Source organism: Ambystoma mexicanum, chromosome 12, assembly GCF_040938575.1.
Source record: "Ambystoma mexicanum isolate Mex_15411 chromosome 12, UKY_AmexF1_1, whole genome shotgun sequence".
NCBI lineage: Eukaryota > Metazoa > Chordata > Amphibia > Caudata > Ambystomatidae > Ambystoma > Ambystoma mexicanum.
Genome location: NC_090936.1, coordinates 1062435321 through 1062451779, shown reverse-complemented (window position 1 = coordinate 1062451779; position 16459 = coordinate 1062435321). Strand labels below are relative to the sequence as shown.

Below are 16459 nucleotides of genomic sequence, written 5' to 3'. Positions count from 1 at the left end.
GCATTACCTAGGCAGAGATCTGAGGCTGTAAGGATGTTCAAATCCTCTTGCAATATACCAGCATTCATGCAGAGTGATTTCTGACAAAGTCCTCTTGTGACCATAACTATTATCTGCTCATTTCCCCACCGTATTCCGCACCTAGACGCCCAACTAAGTCTTTAGATTTATTAGCTTAGCTGTGTCTTCTTTCACTGTTATTTGGAAATCATAGATATCCTGAAATTCTGTGCCTCTCCCTCTCCTCTATTGACACAAATAGCTCAACTTTACACCCATGGTGCCTGATAAGTCAAAGTTGTAAGGCCTACCCTTGTCTCACACTTTACAAAGACCATTGATTTCTCTTCCATGGTACTCTTGGGAGAGGTGCTGCAAATGGTAGTGTGGCTCCTGAGTCATCTGAACAGCTTCCATGTTCTTGGAGCATGAATGACAGACGGTTCCTCAGTAAGCATGACCTCCAACATCTAAGTCAACTTCTTTGATACTGTTAATAGAACGCTTTTCACACTTCTATTACAGTCTAAGTGGCACAAGTGCTAAGGGCTTGTGTGTGTGTGCATGTGTGTGTGTGTCTACTTTAGGTAGACAAAGAGACAACACTATATGTAATTCATCACAACAGTGTTTCTAATGCAGTACCTCAATGAATTTAACAATATCTGAAATACAATCTTACCTCTGGCAGGTCTGAAGGTCATTGCACAGAAGTTTCCAGAAGGTCTTAACACAGGGTCCTTCCCCACATCTTGCCTGCCACCGCCACCACCCCAGGTGACATCTGCTCGAAAACGCCCAACTCCAAGACCGCCAGCCTCCCCTGCAGAGAACAAGTGGAGGTTTTCTACGGGGGATCTGCAAAAGATAGAACAGCAGCTGGAACAGATGTTGATGCCCTCAGACAGTGCCAGTAAGTTGCCACTAACATCCACTCCAGCATACAGGGTGCAAGATCACAAGTATTTTTTTTTTCTTTTCTTTTTTTTCTAATCTGGGCTGCTGATGCGTTTCAGATTCATTATGACTACAAAATTCTGACAGTTTTTTTTTGTTCTTCTTTTTTTTTTAAAAAAAACTTTATTTGGATTTTTATCAACAAAACAACATGAACACAAACATAGGTAGGCAATCATCAGGAAATCACATCAGCATTGTCAGTGAAAAGAGGTGGCGCAGGCACAGAAAACTATATTTCATCCGCAGAGCAGATAATAGTTAGAGGTTTTAGTTATGTCTCAAATCTTTGGAATGTAGGAGGAGGGTGATGGAGAGAGCGAGGGGGGGCGAGTGGGGCGAGGGTGTGTCTCTGCAAGTATCCAACCAATTCCCCCATATCGTCTCAAATTTTCAGGGCAACCCCGCGCATTGTAGATGCAGCGTTCCAGAGATGCGCACCTACTCAGTTTGTTGGTCCAACGGTTCAGACTTATTGGGTCCACTGAGCCCCAGTTTGCAGCAATAAGTCTCTTCACAGCTCCCAGTGCCACAGCTGTAAATGTTTTTTCATGTTTAGTGAGGTCAACCTCGCCCCAGATTCCCAGAAGTGCTAATTTGGGACCCTTGGGAATTGGCGTCCGAATATGGTGGAGATCCTATCCACACACCCACCCCAGAAGACCGGACAGTCCCAGATCATATGAAAGAAGGTGGCCGCCTCCCGTTTGCACTGGATACATATCTCATCTCTGGTCCCTCCTCACCTGGCCAGGGAGGTACGAGAGTAGTATGAGCGATGAAGTATTCTGAGTTGTATCAGTCCAAGTTTGGCCTCAATGCCTATCTCTCGGGGGAAGTGCATCTGTCCAGTCCTCTGGTTCCAGATCCCCCAGGGCTCTTTCTCACCTTTCTTTCAGCGTATCTAATTCTTTGACACCGAAGGAGTTGAGGCCTAGGTAAAGTGTGGAGGTGACCTTGGAGGGGATACGCTGTGGGATGATGTTGGTCTCTATGGGGGTGCAGTGAGGTATGATTGTTATGTCTGGAAATTGGACATGTATGGCGTGAGCAAGCTGTGCATACCGAAACCGGTCTATAGGTGCCAAACTATATTTTCCTTGGAGGTTATCAAAGCTTAGGAGGCGTCCCTCTTGGATCACATGAGCTAGTGTGGTTATTCCTCTAGTTCCCCAGTTCCCAAAGCAGTCCATTTTCCTTATTTCTGGGAGATGTACATTATGCCATATGGGTTGGGCAAGTGTTGGTTTTGCCTTCCAGCCAACAAGCTTATCTGCGTCCCGCCAGGCAAGATGGATGTGACGTGTCATTCTTGGTAATCTAGGGAATTGGTTGGTGGCGGCGTGTAAGACCTGTAGGGGCGGGACTGAGAGCCTAGTCTCTGTTTCAATGCGGATGTGCGGAAGAGTGGGGTCAGCGTGTAGCCAATCATTCACCACCCCAATCTGTGTTGCGAGGTAGTATGTGCGTATGCAAGGTAGTCCAATGCCTCCCTCCCACACTGATCGCTCGAGTGTAGTGAGGGCAATTCTGGCCTGTTTGCCTCCCCAGAGCAACGTGCGGAGGTTCCTATTTATGATGTGGGGGATGGGGAGTGGAGCATTTTGGAGAATGTACAGGAGTCTAGGCAGTGTCATCATTTTAAACAGGGCTGCCCTACCCATTAATGACAGGGGGAGCGATTGCCAGTGGGAGACGTCCCTAATAAACCTGTCTAGTACAGGTTGTAGGTTAAGTTGGAGAAAACCGTCTGGGGTCGGGCCAATGCGTATGCCAAGGTATTTAAACTCCCTGATGCAAACGTGGTAGGGGCAGGACTCGGGAATTCCCGCTTCGCCGTCTTGGATCGGAAAGTAAATAGTTTTGGACTAGTTTACCTTCAGGCGGGCAAAGATTTGGTATTCCTTGAGGATGAGGGATACTATCGGGCATGAGGTGGCCAGGTTGCTAAGATATATGAGGAGGTTGTCCGCGTACAGCGGGAGCCGATCTTCTCCTCCCCCTGGCCAGGTGAATCCGGACCATCTTTTGTTTGATCTAAGTTCGATTGCTAGTGGCTCGATGGCGAGCAGGAACAAAAGTGGGGACTGGGGGCATCCCTGTCTGCTGCCTCAGCTCAGGGTAAATGATTTAGAGGAGTTACCATTCACCCTCACGGTGGCCTCTGGGGATGCATAAAGGAGTCTAACCCAGGAGATGAAGCTCCGCCCAAAGTTCATTTGAGCCATTATTTCCCATAGGGCCTCGTGTCCCACAGAGTCGAACGCCTTCTCAAAGTCCACCGCCAGGAGGGCCAGCAGGTCCGATATCTCCGAGGCTCTGACAAGGGCAAGTTGGATCCTGCGTAGATTCATGCAGGTAGATTTGTTGGGCATAAATCCGCATTGATCTGGATGGACGATTGCCTCTATCACCTTGAGCAGTCTGTTAGCAAGTACCCTGGCAAGGACCTTGGCTACCCCATTAATTAGCGAAATAGGGCGGTAAGAGGCACATTCCTACGGGGGCTTTCCAGTTTTTTGTATGACCACAATGCTCTCACTTCTAAGGTCCGGAGGGAGTGTGCCATGTTCCTTGCTGCGGAGAAACATTCGGTGCATATGACCCATTAGTGTTCCACCTAAGCATTTCCAAGCTCTTCTTGAACTTCGTTTTCGGTAATTTCAGTGTCTAAGAAATCTGTTTGTTGTGTGGACAGTTTCGGGATCTCAATCCTGTCCAGGAAGCTGGAGGGCGGCAATGTGGGGTTCCCGGTTGGTGGGGCATAGAGATTCTCATAATAGGCAGCTAATGTCTCCGCTATGTCAGAATCTTCGATTAGCAGCACTCCCTCCGGGGATCGGATGGCTCGCACGTGCCCTTTAGCTTGCTCACGTCGCTCCAACCAGGCGAGGATTTTATTTGCTTTGTCTCCTTTCTCATAAATTTGACTCCGGACTGACCAATGCGCCGCCCGTGCATTATCCAGGTCTATGTTACTGAGGGCTTCTTGCGCTGTTATCAGGGCTTCCTTCGCGCTTTGGGTGCCGGGTGTGAGAAGGTGTCCCTTACACTCAGTACCTGCTTCTCGGCCTCCACGATTATTTGTGTGTCGCTTCCGATAGGCCAATACCGCAGAGATGGCCTCCCCACAGAGGACCGTTTTATATGCTTCCCATAACACAATCGGACATTCCACTGCGCCTTTGTATATTTCAAAGTATTCCGTAGTCTTTTTCTCGAACTCTTCAGCAATTTTGGGAAGCCGCACATGATATGTATTCAGTCGCCAGGTGGTGGCTGGGCAGTGGCAAGCATTTTTCATGGTTATGAGGAGCGGGGAGTGGTCCGAGATACCTCTTGCAGGAACTCCGCTGATACAAGCCTGTGGGAAATGTTGCAGGGGATGAAGGCGTAGTCGATCCTAGAAAATGTTTTGTGCGCACTGGAGAAAAATTAGAATCCAGCCTCGCTGTTGTGCAGTGATCGCCAAGCGTCCGATAGTCCCATTGTCTCGGCAAACGTATACAAGGCTGTCGGGGCGGGTCGAGTTCCTGCCCTTTTGTGGGACCTGTCGGCAATGACATCCATAACTTCGTTGAAGTTCCCCCCCCTATAGCCCATAGGTTGGTATCCTCCTCTAGGAGTATGTTCTGCAGTTCACCCAGTAGTTCCTTCGTGAGTGTGGGAGGAGCGTAGACCGCGACAAGACCCCACTTTTCGCTCCAGATATCTGCAAGCAATATCACGATTCGGCCCCTGGGGTCGGTCTGTATTTTCTTAACCTGTAGGGGGACTCGTTTATGGATGAGTATCATTGTCCCCCTGGCTCCTTTTGTAAACCCAGCTTGGTAAGTATGCAGATAGTTGGATCTTCGAAAGAAGCAGTTACCGGTTCCAATCGGGTGTGTTTCCGTGAGGAACGCTATGTCTGGTGAGTATCGGTTGAGATATTGGAGCACCAATCTTCGTTTTACGCTGGAACCAAGGCGTTGACATTCCAGGTCAGTAAGGATAGCCTGTCTGTGTTTGTTTTAACTGCGTGGGTCTCGTTGTAGGGCATCACGTAGGATCTGATGACTCAGTAGCCTCCTGGGTCGTATGTAGTGTTCTCTCGAGCTCTGTCTGATGTGTCCCCTGTCAGGATCCCTCGTTGCCCCTGGATGCGTGGTGTACACCCGGGGCATCCAGGTGTGTATCTTGGAAGGATTTGTCCCAGGGTTGTCATATGACTCTGCACATCGAGCATGCGTAATGCGGGACTCTCTGGCCCAACACGTGGGCTGTTTGTGTTTCCTGCGCCAATAGGATTGAATGTCTTGCCATCTTGTACTGTGTTTCAGATTGCCTACAACCGTGAACCCCCCACCCCCCCACCCTGTACATTCCCTCCAACTGGGAGCACCTGTCGCCAAAACATTAAACTTTTAACTATAAAACTCGTTCGGGTTGACCCAGACTTTAAACGCGACTGCACCGCCTTGAGGGTGGCGGCCGCTAAGGTAGAGTTCCCATAGTGTTACATTGCGGGTTTGTCCCCATGATGCCGAGGTCTCATCCATTCTCTGTAGTGCTTTTGGCGGGGCACTGTGGCGTCTCAGCTTCCGGGCCTACTGGAGTTAAGGATGGCGAGAGCTGTCCGGGCTTGGGTTTCCATACAGGTGGTCCAGAAGGCGAGTGTCGGGCTCCGGGACCATTGAGGATTTGCCTTTCAAGCCACTCCCATGCCTCCTTAGGGTTGTGGAATAGATGGGTAGTGCCCTTGTGATGGACTTTGAGCATTGATGGGAAGAAAAGTGCGTACTTGATTGAGAGGGCTTGGAGTTTCTTCTTGATCGAGTCAAACGACTGGCGGGCCCTCTGAAACTACTTGGTGTAATCCGGGTAGAACCCCACTCTGTATCCGTTGTATGTGATTAGGCCCGAGGCCCGTGCCATCTGGAGGATAGCGTCTCGGTCTCAAAAGTTCAGGAGGCGTGCGATTATTGTTCTTGGCGGGGCTCCAGGAGTGGGTTGCCCTGTGGGCACTCTGTTTGCTCTTTCAATGGAGAAGAACTTTGACAGTTTTTTAGGGGCGAAGACGTGGGCCAGACCATCTTCCAGAAAGAGTTTGACACTGGGGCCCTCTTCTCTTTCCGGGATCCCGAGAATCCTAAGGTTGTTGCGACGCGCCTTTCCTTCGCTGTCCTCGGCGCAGTATTCAAGTTGGTTGACCTTCTGAGCGCTAGTTGCTGTTCCAGTCGGTGAACTGTGTTCTCTGTATCTGACAGTCTTTATTCTGCTTCGCCGACTTTAGACAATAGGTTGCGAAGGTCTTGGCGAAGGAGGGACACTTCTGTGGATACCCCACCAATTTTGAGTTCCAGAGATGTTCTTGGATCTCCAATTGCTTTCATTAAGTCGCTCAGTGAGATCGTAGGATCATGGGCTTCTTCTCTGATGTCTTCCTCCTCCAGGGTCTGTGTCTCGAGGCGATGAGGGATCCCTACTGTGAAGAGGTCCATTTTACTTTGTAGGGTTTCTCTTCTGGCCTTGTCCTTGCCCATAGTGCAATCGGTGATCCCAGTGAAGTGTTGGGTCAAGGTAGGTCGTGTCGGGGTCCCAGAGAGGGTTAGTGCTAGAGTCGAGATTTGTCATGCGTTTGTCCTCTGCGACCCCGACCCCCGTTCTGGGGAAGCTTGTTGTAGCCTCAGTGTCTATTTCTTTTATGTGGGCCACCCGTGGGTCCTTCCTCCGAGGCTGTCTTTTCCTGCCGGAGCTGTGGTCTGTGCCTTGGGAGTCTCCGTCCCCTTGATAGTAGAGCCCCACAGGTGGTGTTCCGCTGGTTGTCCCCTCAGCCACTAGCCAGCATCGTGGCGGAGGAGGGGGAAGTCTGTGGCTCTGCCGTGGGCCTAGCGTGCTTACGTTGGCTGGGGGAGGAGAGGCGTCCCCAGTCACTGCTACTCCGCCCCACCCCCAGTGTATGTGGTCTTCACGGAGGGGGGGTCACCCCCACTGTTGTAGGGTAATGCTCTGTGACGTACCGGGACCAGTTCAAGCGGGCCACCCAACCCGGTCAGTGTCCCCAGCAGGGTAGGCGTTATCCAGCACTGTTCCCCTGTCCCACAGTTCTTTTCAGGGGGGTGCGTCATGTTCGCTATGCCGTGTTCGCTATGCGGGTCCCGTGGACCCTGTTGATTGTCTAATCTCGCACAGGGTTGTGGAGGGGATGGGGGGGAGGGGCACCTCCCCTGCACGTACCTTGTTGGTGCTGGGCCTGCTTTTGCCGTGCTCTACGCCGTCAGGGGAGTGCGGCACCTAGGTCCCTTCACCTTGCCGCATCTCGACCCCGGGTGCTGTAGTTTTGCTGGTGGGGGCAGGGAGAGACACACCCCAGTTCAGCTCCCCGCTGCAGGTCGGGTTTGTCTGCGGATGACTGTGGGGGGGTCTCGTCTTTTGCAGTTGCTGGGTCAGGCAGCAGGGGGGGCTCTTTATGTCCACCTCACCTGTGCAGCCCGGGCACCTCGCTGCCACGCGCCCACCACCAGGGTCCGGTCCTCAGGATGCGGCGTTATGGATGTCTGTCCAGTATACGTTCCGGGCTGTTCCCTTCCCGTTCAGGTCCACGGCTTCAGTCAGTGGGGCTCCGCGTCCCAATTGTTGAAAAGTTGGTTCCAGGCCCCCAATCTTGGGCACCGTGGTCCTGGAATCTGTCGTAGGGAGAACGTGCTGTTTCTCGTTAATGCAGGATGGCGTCAGCTGCAGCGTTCGTATCCAGAGCACCCGTCCAGTGCACGTGTGGATGTAGGAATCAGGCGGGTGGGAGACACCCTGGGTGGCGGTCCGGCTGCGCTGGTGAAGCACGGCCGTCTTTCACCATCAAGCACACCACCGCGTCCCGGTGATCAGGATAATCACCGCGGCCGCCTGGAGCCGATGCAGTTAGCTCTCCATGCGCGGCGCATGCATGCACAGTCCCCTTTTTTAAAAATGTTTAATTTTTTATTTTTTACAAGGTTGGAAGTAGCCTGCATGGCAACTGCCTATGTCTTTTTACAGCAACTTCTGAACTCTTTAGGTGGCATAATTTAACTAGAATAGTGTGATCCTATCTTATCTTCCCATGTCACATTTTAGTTAAACTAGGGTGCCACTTGACTCCATGTCAAGTGGGACACCCTACTCCACTCCTGAGCTTTGCTTTTACCTTAGTTTTTCTTCAACTAATTTGATCTAATTGAACTGACCCCATCCTACACCTCTCCGCAGGCAATTGATAGAAGTGAATGCTCAGTATTGGGATATGGGTCCATCCTTACAGGGAGTCACTTGACAACCGTATGTTAAATTGGCCAGTGTTTTTACTCCCAACCAATAATGGGTCCTTCAAGGCTTGGTTGATGTATATGGTGAGAGGTTACAGTATCGGCAGTTCTAGCTGTACTTCCCTGCCATCAGGGAGGTGGCCTCTTCCTGATAACCAAGGCTTACAGCCTGATATCCAAGATGGTGCTTGTCCATTTGATTAATCCAGGCTGCAGCACCTCTCAGAAACAAACCGACACAGATTCAATGTTCCTCTCGGCACCAGTTACGAATAAGTGATGATTGCCGACTGTAATATTGATTTTTTTCTTCTTTTTCTGAATGAGCTTCAAACTAAAGTTTCTCTTGCTTGTATTTCTCTGGCAACTGTGAGAAACCTGAAGGTGTCTCATCCGCTAGCCCCTGGGGATCTGTCATCCAAGTGGGCAGGACACGGCCATCGCTTTTGGAACCAGTTCCTGGGGTGGACCAGTGAGGGAGGATCACCTGGATGAGGGGTCTTCGGGGAGTGGAAGTGGGACACCGGACGGCAAGACACGGTATCCCCTTCCCTGCAACACCTTTTCCCCCTCCTAACAGGTAGGATATTTAGGAACTACACTCCCCCATCCCCCTTTCCTGACACAAAAACGTTCTCACAGCTCACTGTGAGAGAAAACGGACTAATGTCCGAGCCGTATACCTGACATGTCCCAACACAATGGTCAGGCAATTACTGATCATTACACACACCTGACTTCCATTACACTTCCCCAAGAATCTCACCTAGCGAACCAATCTGTGCAAATCCTGATAGACCGCACTACAGCGATGTTTTACATCAGCAAGCAGGGGGGGGGGGCACACATTCGCCAAATCTGTTCAGGCTTGCGCAACAAATTTGGAAATGGGCACTCGAACTGAAAATATTCCTATCGTCCCAGCACGTTCCAGGGGAACTCAACTCTCTTGCAGACTCATTGAGCAGAGATCCCCTACCACAATAACACGAGTGGCAACTACATGCAGAGGTAGTAGAACACCTCTTCTCTCAGTGGAGTTCCCCACAACAGACTTGTTCACTACAAGCGAAAACAGAAAATGCCCAGACTTCGCGTCCAGGTTCCCCCAGCCAGGCTCCAAGGGGAACGCCCTATGGATGAACTGGTCAGGGAAATTTGCTCACGCTCCCCCACCCCCACACCCCCATGCCTCTAATGAGGAAGGTGGTGAACAAGATCCACAAGGAACAGGTGACGCTCATCCTAGTTGCTCCTATGTGGACAAAACAACCCTGGTATACACATCTGTGCAACTGGCAATGTGCTATCCCAACAAACTCCTTTGCCCGTACAATCTGCTCACTCAGCATGGGGGCGGGGGGGACTTGCAGTGCACCCTCAACCTCTCTCCATGAACTTGGCAGCATGGCTTCTGAGGTCAGAGTTTGGACATCTTAATCTGCCACAAAGATGTATGGGTATCTTAAGAGTTGGTGCAATACTATCTTCCCTATAGGTTTTATTAAGCATCCTATCCAATCCAACATCTCTCCTGCGGCAGGCCTGAAAGGTGGCCTGCTAAACACTCTGTCCCTGGTGGCCCACTCTATAGATTGCCAGAACCTAATGTGTCCCATCAGCTTGACCTTCTTTGCCTTAACATGTGAAACGGATGAATGCGCTGAGTGGATGAATGCGGCGAGCAGATGAGTGTGCAGATCGGATTAGTGTGTAGATATGAGGAGTGTATAGAACGGATGAATATGTTGAACGGATGAGTGTGTAGAGCGGCTGGATGTGCAGAATGGATGAATGCGTAGAGCAGATAAGTGCGTAAGTACAGAGTTGTACGTAGAATGCAGAAGTGCGTAGAGCAGATGAGTGTGTAGACCGAGTGACTGCAAAAGAATGTGTAGAACGCTGGGAAGAGGAGTGTGTAGAGCGGATGAGTGTAGAGATGAAATGTAGAACGGGATATTGCTGTTAAATGCCCGGAAAGTGATGAGAACATAAAGCGGATGAGCGCGGGGAGCAAAAGAGCACGGGGCGGAGATGAGCACGGGGAGCAGATGAGCATGGGAACAGATGCATAGATGCATAGAGCTGATGAGTGCGGGGAGCCGGTGGGTGCGGGGAGCCGGTGGGTGCGGGGAGCGGGTGGGTGCGGAGAGGGAATGAATGCGTAGTGCATGTAAGGGCATAAGGCAATGGAGTGCCTGGAGCGAAGGAGTGCAGTACCTCGAGCAAAGGAGTGCCTGGAACAAACCGATGTGCCACGTAGAGCAGATGAGTTGCGTAGAATGGATGATGACGTTGGGCTTGCGTGGTCCAGACTCGTGAGCGCGGGACAGTCTGGAGCGCTCGGGACGGACTGGATCGCGCAGAGCGAACTGGAATGCATGAGTGCGTGGAGCGGACCGGAATGTTGGGAACAGACTGGGTGCATGGAGTGGATTACGTGCATGGAACGGATGTTGTGAAGTACAAAGGATAGTTGGAATGCTGAAAACGTTCGAATGATCACATAACCCACCATATGCTTACTCTCTCCTTTACACCACCACTCAACTAGAACACAGAGATACTATGACACCATTCGGTATAACTGTTCTCATACCTACAACCCCCACATACTCCACATCACTGCTGGTTTCACACCCCCAGCTAACGGTACTCCTCAGGCCTAATGCAGCCACATCCGGTCTGGATAAATCCTGCCAGAACGAACACATATTCCTGACCCCTCAATCACCACACCTATCGCTAAGAAGCAGCTATTACACGCTCAAGCTGCACACATACCTGGTGCTCACACGCACCTTTGACTCTCCCTACTCCCTCTACTGATCTGAACTTCGGTTCCCAAGGGTGTTCAACCTACCAGCGCCTTCAGACCATACCAATGGTATATAAGGCGCTATATAAATGCAAAATAACATAACATAACACGGATAAAAGGCAGAGCATGAAAGCACACTCTGAGCAAAGCAAAGCACACAAGGAAGCAGCAGTTCCAAGATGGCACTTTAATACGAGGAGAAAGACAGCAAGACCGGAGAGGGTTGCAAGGAGGGAGTGCCCTTGACCTTTTCAGAGAAAGACCGTTACTTTCATGAGCCTTATAGAGTAAGAAACATAAGACCTGGAATTAAAGCTGAAGAAACCTGCATTGTGTGTCGGAGGTACCCGGGGCTCTCCTGCATCGATGGTCAAGGCGGGGAGAATAGTTTGCTGTTGTGGTACTGTCCTTGGCTCCTACAACAAAGCAGCGCCAGTAGAGTCCGCACTGCCGGTGTGTCGGAGAGACTGATACCAGACCGGGCTGTATTAGAGCCACGGTTGCAAGCAGCAACATTGTATAGAGAAATGTGAAGAGAACAGTATGTGACGAGCAACGTCAATAATTAAACAGCAGATGAGTGACTGAACTTTTGAAACCAAGACAGATACCGTAAACACAGTGGTCCAGCGCCACATGGGTGCTCATTCGAAGATCTATGTTAGGTATCAAACTGAGAGGTGGCAAAAGTAAAAAGGAATTGTGAAATCGAAGTGGTCCTGCAACGGGTCAAGCTAAATCCTGTGCACATTCGAAAGTCTTCAATAGTTGATAATAACTGAAATTGTTCCGAACCTGGCTGAGGGAGACTATTGTGTAAGAGGAAGGATCTGAGCCCGGCAGAGGGGGATCCAGGGTGAACTGTGATTCACCCTAGAAAGAATATTCTATGAACATTGTATAAGGGAATTTCGAGCCCGGAACAGGGGGATCCAAAGTATCGATGGTTGTATTAAAGGGATCTGAACCCAGCTGAGCAGGATCTGGGGTGAAGTGTGAATCACCTGAATTGAGTACTTGTAAGAAGATAATAACTTTTTGTTTTTTTTGGTACATCAGGCCCTCTGAATCAAGAGACTTTGATAAGTAAAGAAACTTGGGCACCAAAGGTCCTGATGCTAGCGATTGAACTGTATGCTCGTGCCGAAGAAGCCAGAGATTGTGCTATGCTGGAGTGAACTGGCTTGTCCCATGCTGAAAACGTGGGGAAGGGAGGCCAACGGCCTGAACATCCTGACGTATCATTTTTGTGAACACTCCTTTCTTTTTCATAAACACTACCCCACACCATTTGTATTTAGAGGTAAGGATTGGCAATAGTTTTTTTTTAGTATAGGCCCTTTTATTTTGACAAGACACTTGTAGCTTGCTCCCATCTGTAGATTTAGGATTAGATAGGCATTTATCATACCCTTGTTGAAGGTCAATAAACACCCTTGAACTGTGGTCACTTGTGGCTGTCTTTCTGTTGGTACCATGCATTCCTTACACAACACTGCTGAAGAAATCACTCGAACAGAGTAAACAAACCAGCCCTATCCACAGTACCAGCATAGATTCAGTTTCTAACCAGACAAAAACACGCTCTGTGTAGTCCGACACTGATACTTTTTTCTTCTCCATTGTTCCACACGTCAAACCTGCAACATGAGGGATACGAAGTGGCAATTCTCCTATAACAGAAGCTTTCTGACGCAGAAAGGCTCACCTGACTCGTATCAATGTATCAACTGCTGTTAAAGATGCTAAGGGAAGACCGCAATTTAAGAAAAAGAAGACTGCCTCACTTGGGCCTCACTGAGTTCTCGCGGGAGTCGAGAACTCCCACACATCCTGGCTCAGTGTGAAATCCAAAAATGGCAACAGGCCATAATGTAAACTCAAGCCAGGCCCCTCTGAGACCGCCTTAGCCCAGGTACATGGCTCATTCAAGGCCAGCTCCCACTACCCAGGTCAACAGGTTGTCTGAGGTCCCACCCTAGGGGAGTGTGAAGGGGAATATAAAAGCTTTGCAAACCAGTGTCTAGGTGTGGGGTGTTGGAGTAAGAGCCGGAATTCAGCGTTTGAAGGAGAGCAGTGAGCAAAAGGAATACTAACAAGTGGCAAGGTTGGTGTCGATAGTTGGAGGTTGGGAGATAGAGGTTTCCTTGGAAGGAGAAAGGGTTACCATCTTAAAAAAGAGTTATTGGAAGCAGGAGGTTTACCACCTGGGCAGTGGCTCATCAGAGGGATATTGCTGAATGGAGGGGGGTTACCATCTAAGAAAGTTACCATCTGAAAGCCCTGAATAAGCTAATTTAAAGGCCTGTGATTGGTAGTCGGGGCCTAGGAGAGAAACACGTGTAGGCTATGGAATAATGAGTAGTTGTTGACATGGGAGAAAAATATCCAATGTTTATGATGTGTGGTATCTTGCATTTGTATAGCACCACCTGCCAGAGTTTATGGCTTCGAAGCGGTTTGCACGTCAGAGAGGCAAAGGAGGAGTATGATAGAACATTCAGTAGTGGTAGGGAGAAGCAAAGTTGGGTAGATAGTTGGGATGAGGGCAAGGGTTAGATAAGATGCACAGTAAGGCATGAGAAGGAAAGGGTAGAGGAGCTATGTGTACAATTTGACCGAATTTATAGTGGGACTCCACTGTACTATATTGGAAGCTACACAAAGAGGAGGAATAGCTAATGAGGTGGTGTTCTCTGTGCAAGGGGGGTATATGTTTGAAAATTACAGACTGCATGGTGAGCCTGGGCATGTTGAAGCCATGCCAAAGAAAACATATGTGGCAAAGCACTTACGCTTATTTTCCTAGGCCCCCAATATCATCTGGGAGGGGGTTGTATGTATGTCAGAAATCCAAATTTGGCAACTTTGCAAATGCTCCCTGAAAAGTGAGCAAAAACCCTTCCCATTTCTTGCTTTCCTCATTTATGTCATGGTTACCAAAACTCTAGGGTTGTGCGCCAAGTGTTTATGGCCAGACTTTGGGCCTTCCAATTAGTATTTTTTAAAAAATGTTTAAAATTGGTTTTAACAAACAAAACAACCAAAAAATAAAACTAGACAGTGAACATCAATCAATGCTTTTGAGGATTATGTACTGTATCGTGACATGTCCACTGCTTCCCGGTTACCCCTGCCCCCTTCTCGAGCCTACTTCACCTCATCACCTTCCACTGCTCTATTCGGGGGTACTCTCATCTCCACACCCTCCAAGGAGTCATCGTGTGTTGGCACAGTCTCAGACAGTGTAGCCACTAAATGTCTTCAGGCCGTCAATTATTCTGCTTTATCATCTTACCACCCTGTTAACTGCTTCACTCCACACCACTGTTTCCGCATTCACCCATTTCTGAGGGTCATGCCACCAGACTTCTGCCCTTGGTCTATTGCTTGCTTTCCAGCCTATGGCTATTCTGCGTTTGGGCAGTATGTAAGCAAGGTCTTTGAGTTTTCTTACATGCTCCAATTTATGCGGCCTAGAAACACACCCCCCCCCGCCCCCCCACCATGCATGCCCACAAAGATTCCACTTCCAGCTTAATCCCCTTCTCGAGCCAAGAGGTGGGCCTCTTCACCTCCAGAATCTCCCCACTGCCGGGCACGCCAAAAACATATGTATCATTCCTGTTAGGCAGAAACCTGTGCAGTTCCCTCTGGGACCACTGCAAAAGATTTAAGACTACAGGTGTTTGGCAGTAAACCCACTTGGTAGCAGTCTGTACCACCCAGATTTACCTGGTAGCTGTGGCTGAGCAGTCAGACTTCCCTCAAGAAGAGTTAGGCAGTATATAGAGCATACATAATAGGTACAGAGGCACAGTAGTACAAGCAAACACTGACCAGAGCTAGGTGTAAAAGTATATAATTATTTATTTAAAAGACACACTCATAAATTACACTAGCACAGAAAAAATAAGTAAGTCAAAACACAGTCACTATGTACATCCCTAGTTATTTGTTGGACAAGTCTAAGTTAACACCACTTATTTCCAAACAGAGGTGAGCGCTTAACGTTAAATGGCACTCCAACAAGTTAGTTAAAAAGGGGGGGGAAAGGCAGAAGTAATGAAAACAGCAAGGTAAAACACTTTTCAGAGATTCACAGTAAGTTTAGAAAGGCAGTCTATTGTGGAGCAAGGACGTCCGGTTGCCAGGCCCACTCTAGGGAGAGCCAGGCGAAAATATGTCCAAGATCACACAATGTCACAAGTCTTTACAGGTGAGTAGAAAAGGTTTTACTAAGTTTAGAAAAGTTTAGTTAGGGTGTCCCAGGCTTACCCAGGTTCGAGAGCTGAGGGCTAAATCTACCCCGTACAATCGGTGGTAAGGGAAGCCGGGCGGAACACGGTACCTTTAAAATGGAAAGGATCCTCCAGCGGTGGGAGTTGTTCCTGGTAGTGGGTGCAAGTCGCGGCGTCGTCCAGAGGAAGAGAAGATCTCGACGTGGAGGAAAGCTGAAGGTCGTTGCACTACCAGGGAAGAAACCAGCCGTGGAGTTTTCCGGTTAAAAGGATGTTACCCCTCTTTCGCGGTTGAGGTAAAAAGTGGTATCCCGGTTGCCGGGGTGCTTGGCACAGGCAAGGCGGCCACGAGATGCTTCAGGGCGGCGAAAAGAAGGCAGAAACTGGTTGTCCCCACCAGTCAAGGGAAGAAGACTCTCCCGGCTGGAGATCTCCTCTGTCGTTGGGAAAAGTGGTGAGACGGTTCTGCAGGGCTCCACCGGTGGTGTCGTCTTGGCAGGTCGGCTCAGCTTCTCCCTCTTCAGCTTCTTAGGTCCTGTGGCGACTTCTGAAGAACCAGTTCCAAAAACCCTGCTTTTATGCAGCAAACCCCCATTCATACAGCCTAGCTGTCACTCAAACATGCTAAGTGGTGAGCGGGGCGGCTCACCACTTGGGCCAATCACACCAGAGTGCGACATGAGTTGGCAAGGCAACTCAGTCCAGCGTGCCTAAACCCCCTCCCACACCCCCTGTAGTACCCAGACAGAATGGCACCACTTTGGAGGGCTTCTGTGCAGAAGCCCGCCAAAAGTGGAACAAAGGCTCGACTCGGGTTTAGGGTTACTGAAGTGAACCTAGACGCCATTTTGGCGGCGAGTTCTGGCAAAAAATACCAACCGGTGAATTTATATTAAATAAATAAACCGGCGGCATCTTTAACATTGCACCAAAAAGTGGTGCATTAAAATCAATGGGAAATCCCATTGGGAAATATTCCGGTGGAATATTTCCGTGGTATCCACTGCCACCAGCCAGAACTCTGCAAGGGGGGACCGGACAGTACCCCCTCGACAACAGACCCAGGGGCAATCTAATTGCCCCTACCAGTACTTCCACAGTATGATGGTTTGTACTGGTTAAGTTCCTAAGTTAAGACTAGTAAAGTCAATGGTGAC

General features: G+C 49.5%; 1 protein-coding gene across 2 annotated transcripts in view; it reads left to right on the top strand.

The window, feature by feature from the left end:
• Positions 1-16459, top strand: part of CEP41 (centrosomal protein 41) — a 562782-nt gene that overhangs the window by 506564 nt on the left and 39759 nt on the right. For both annotated transcript variants that reach the window (XM_069629612.1, XM_069629613.1), the window contains exon 10: positions 692-913. In XM_069629612.1, coding sequence (XP_069485713.1) covers positions 692-913 — 222 coding nt within the window. The remainder of the gene's footprint in view (positions 1-691; positions 914-16459) is intronic.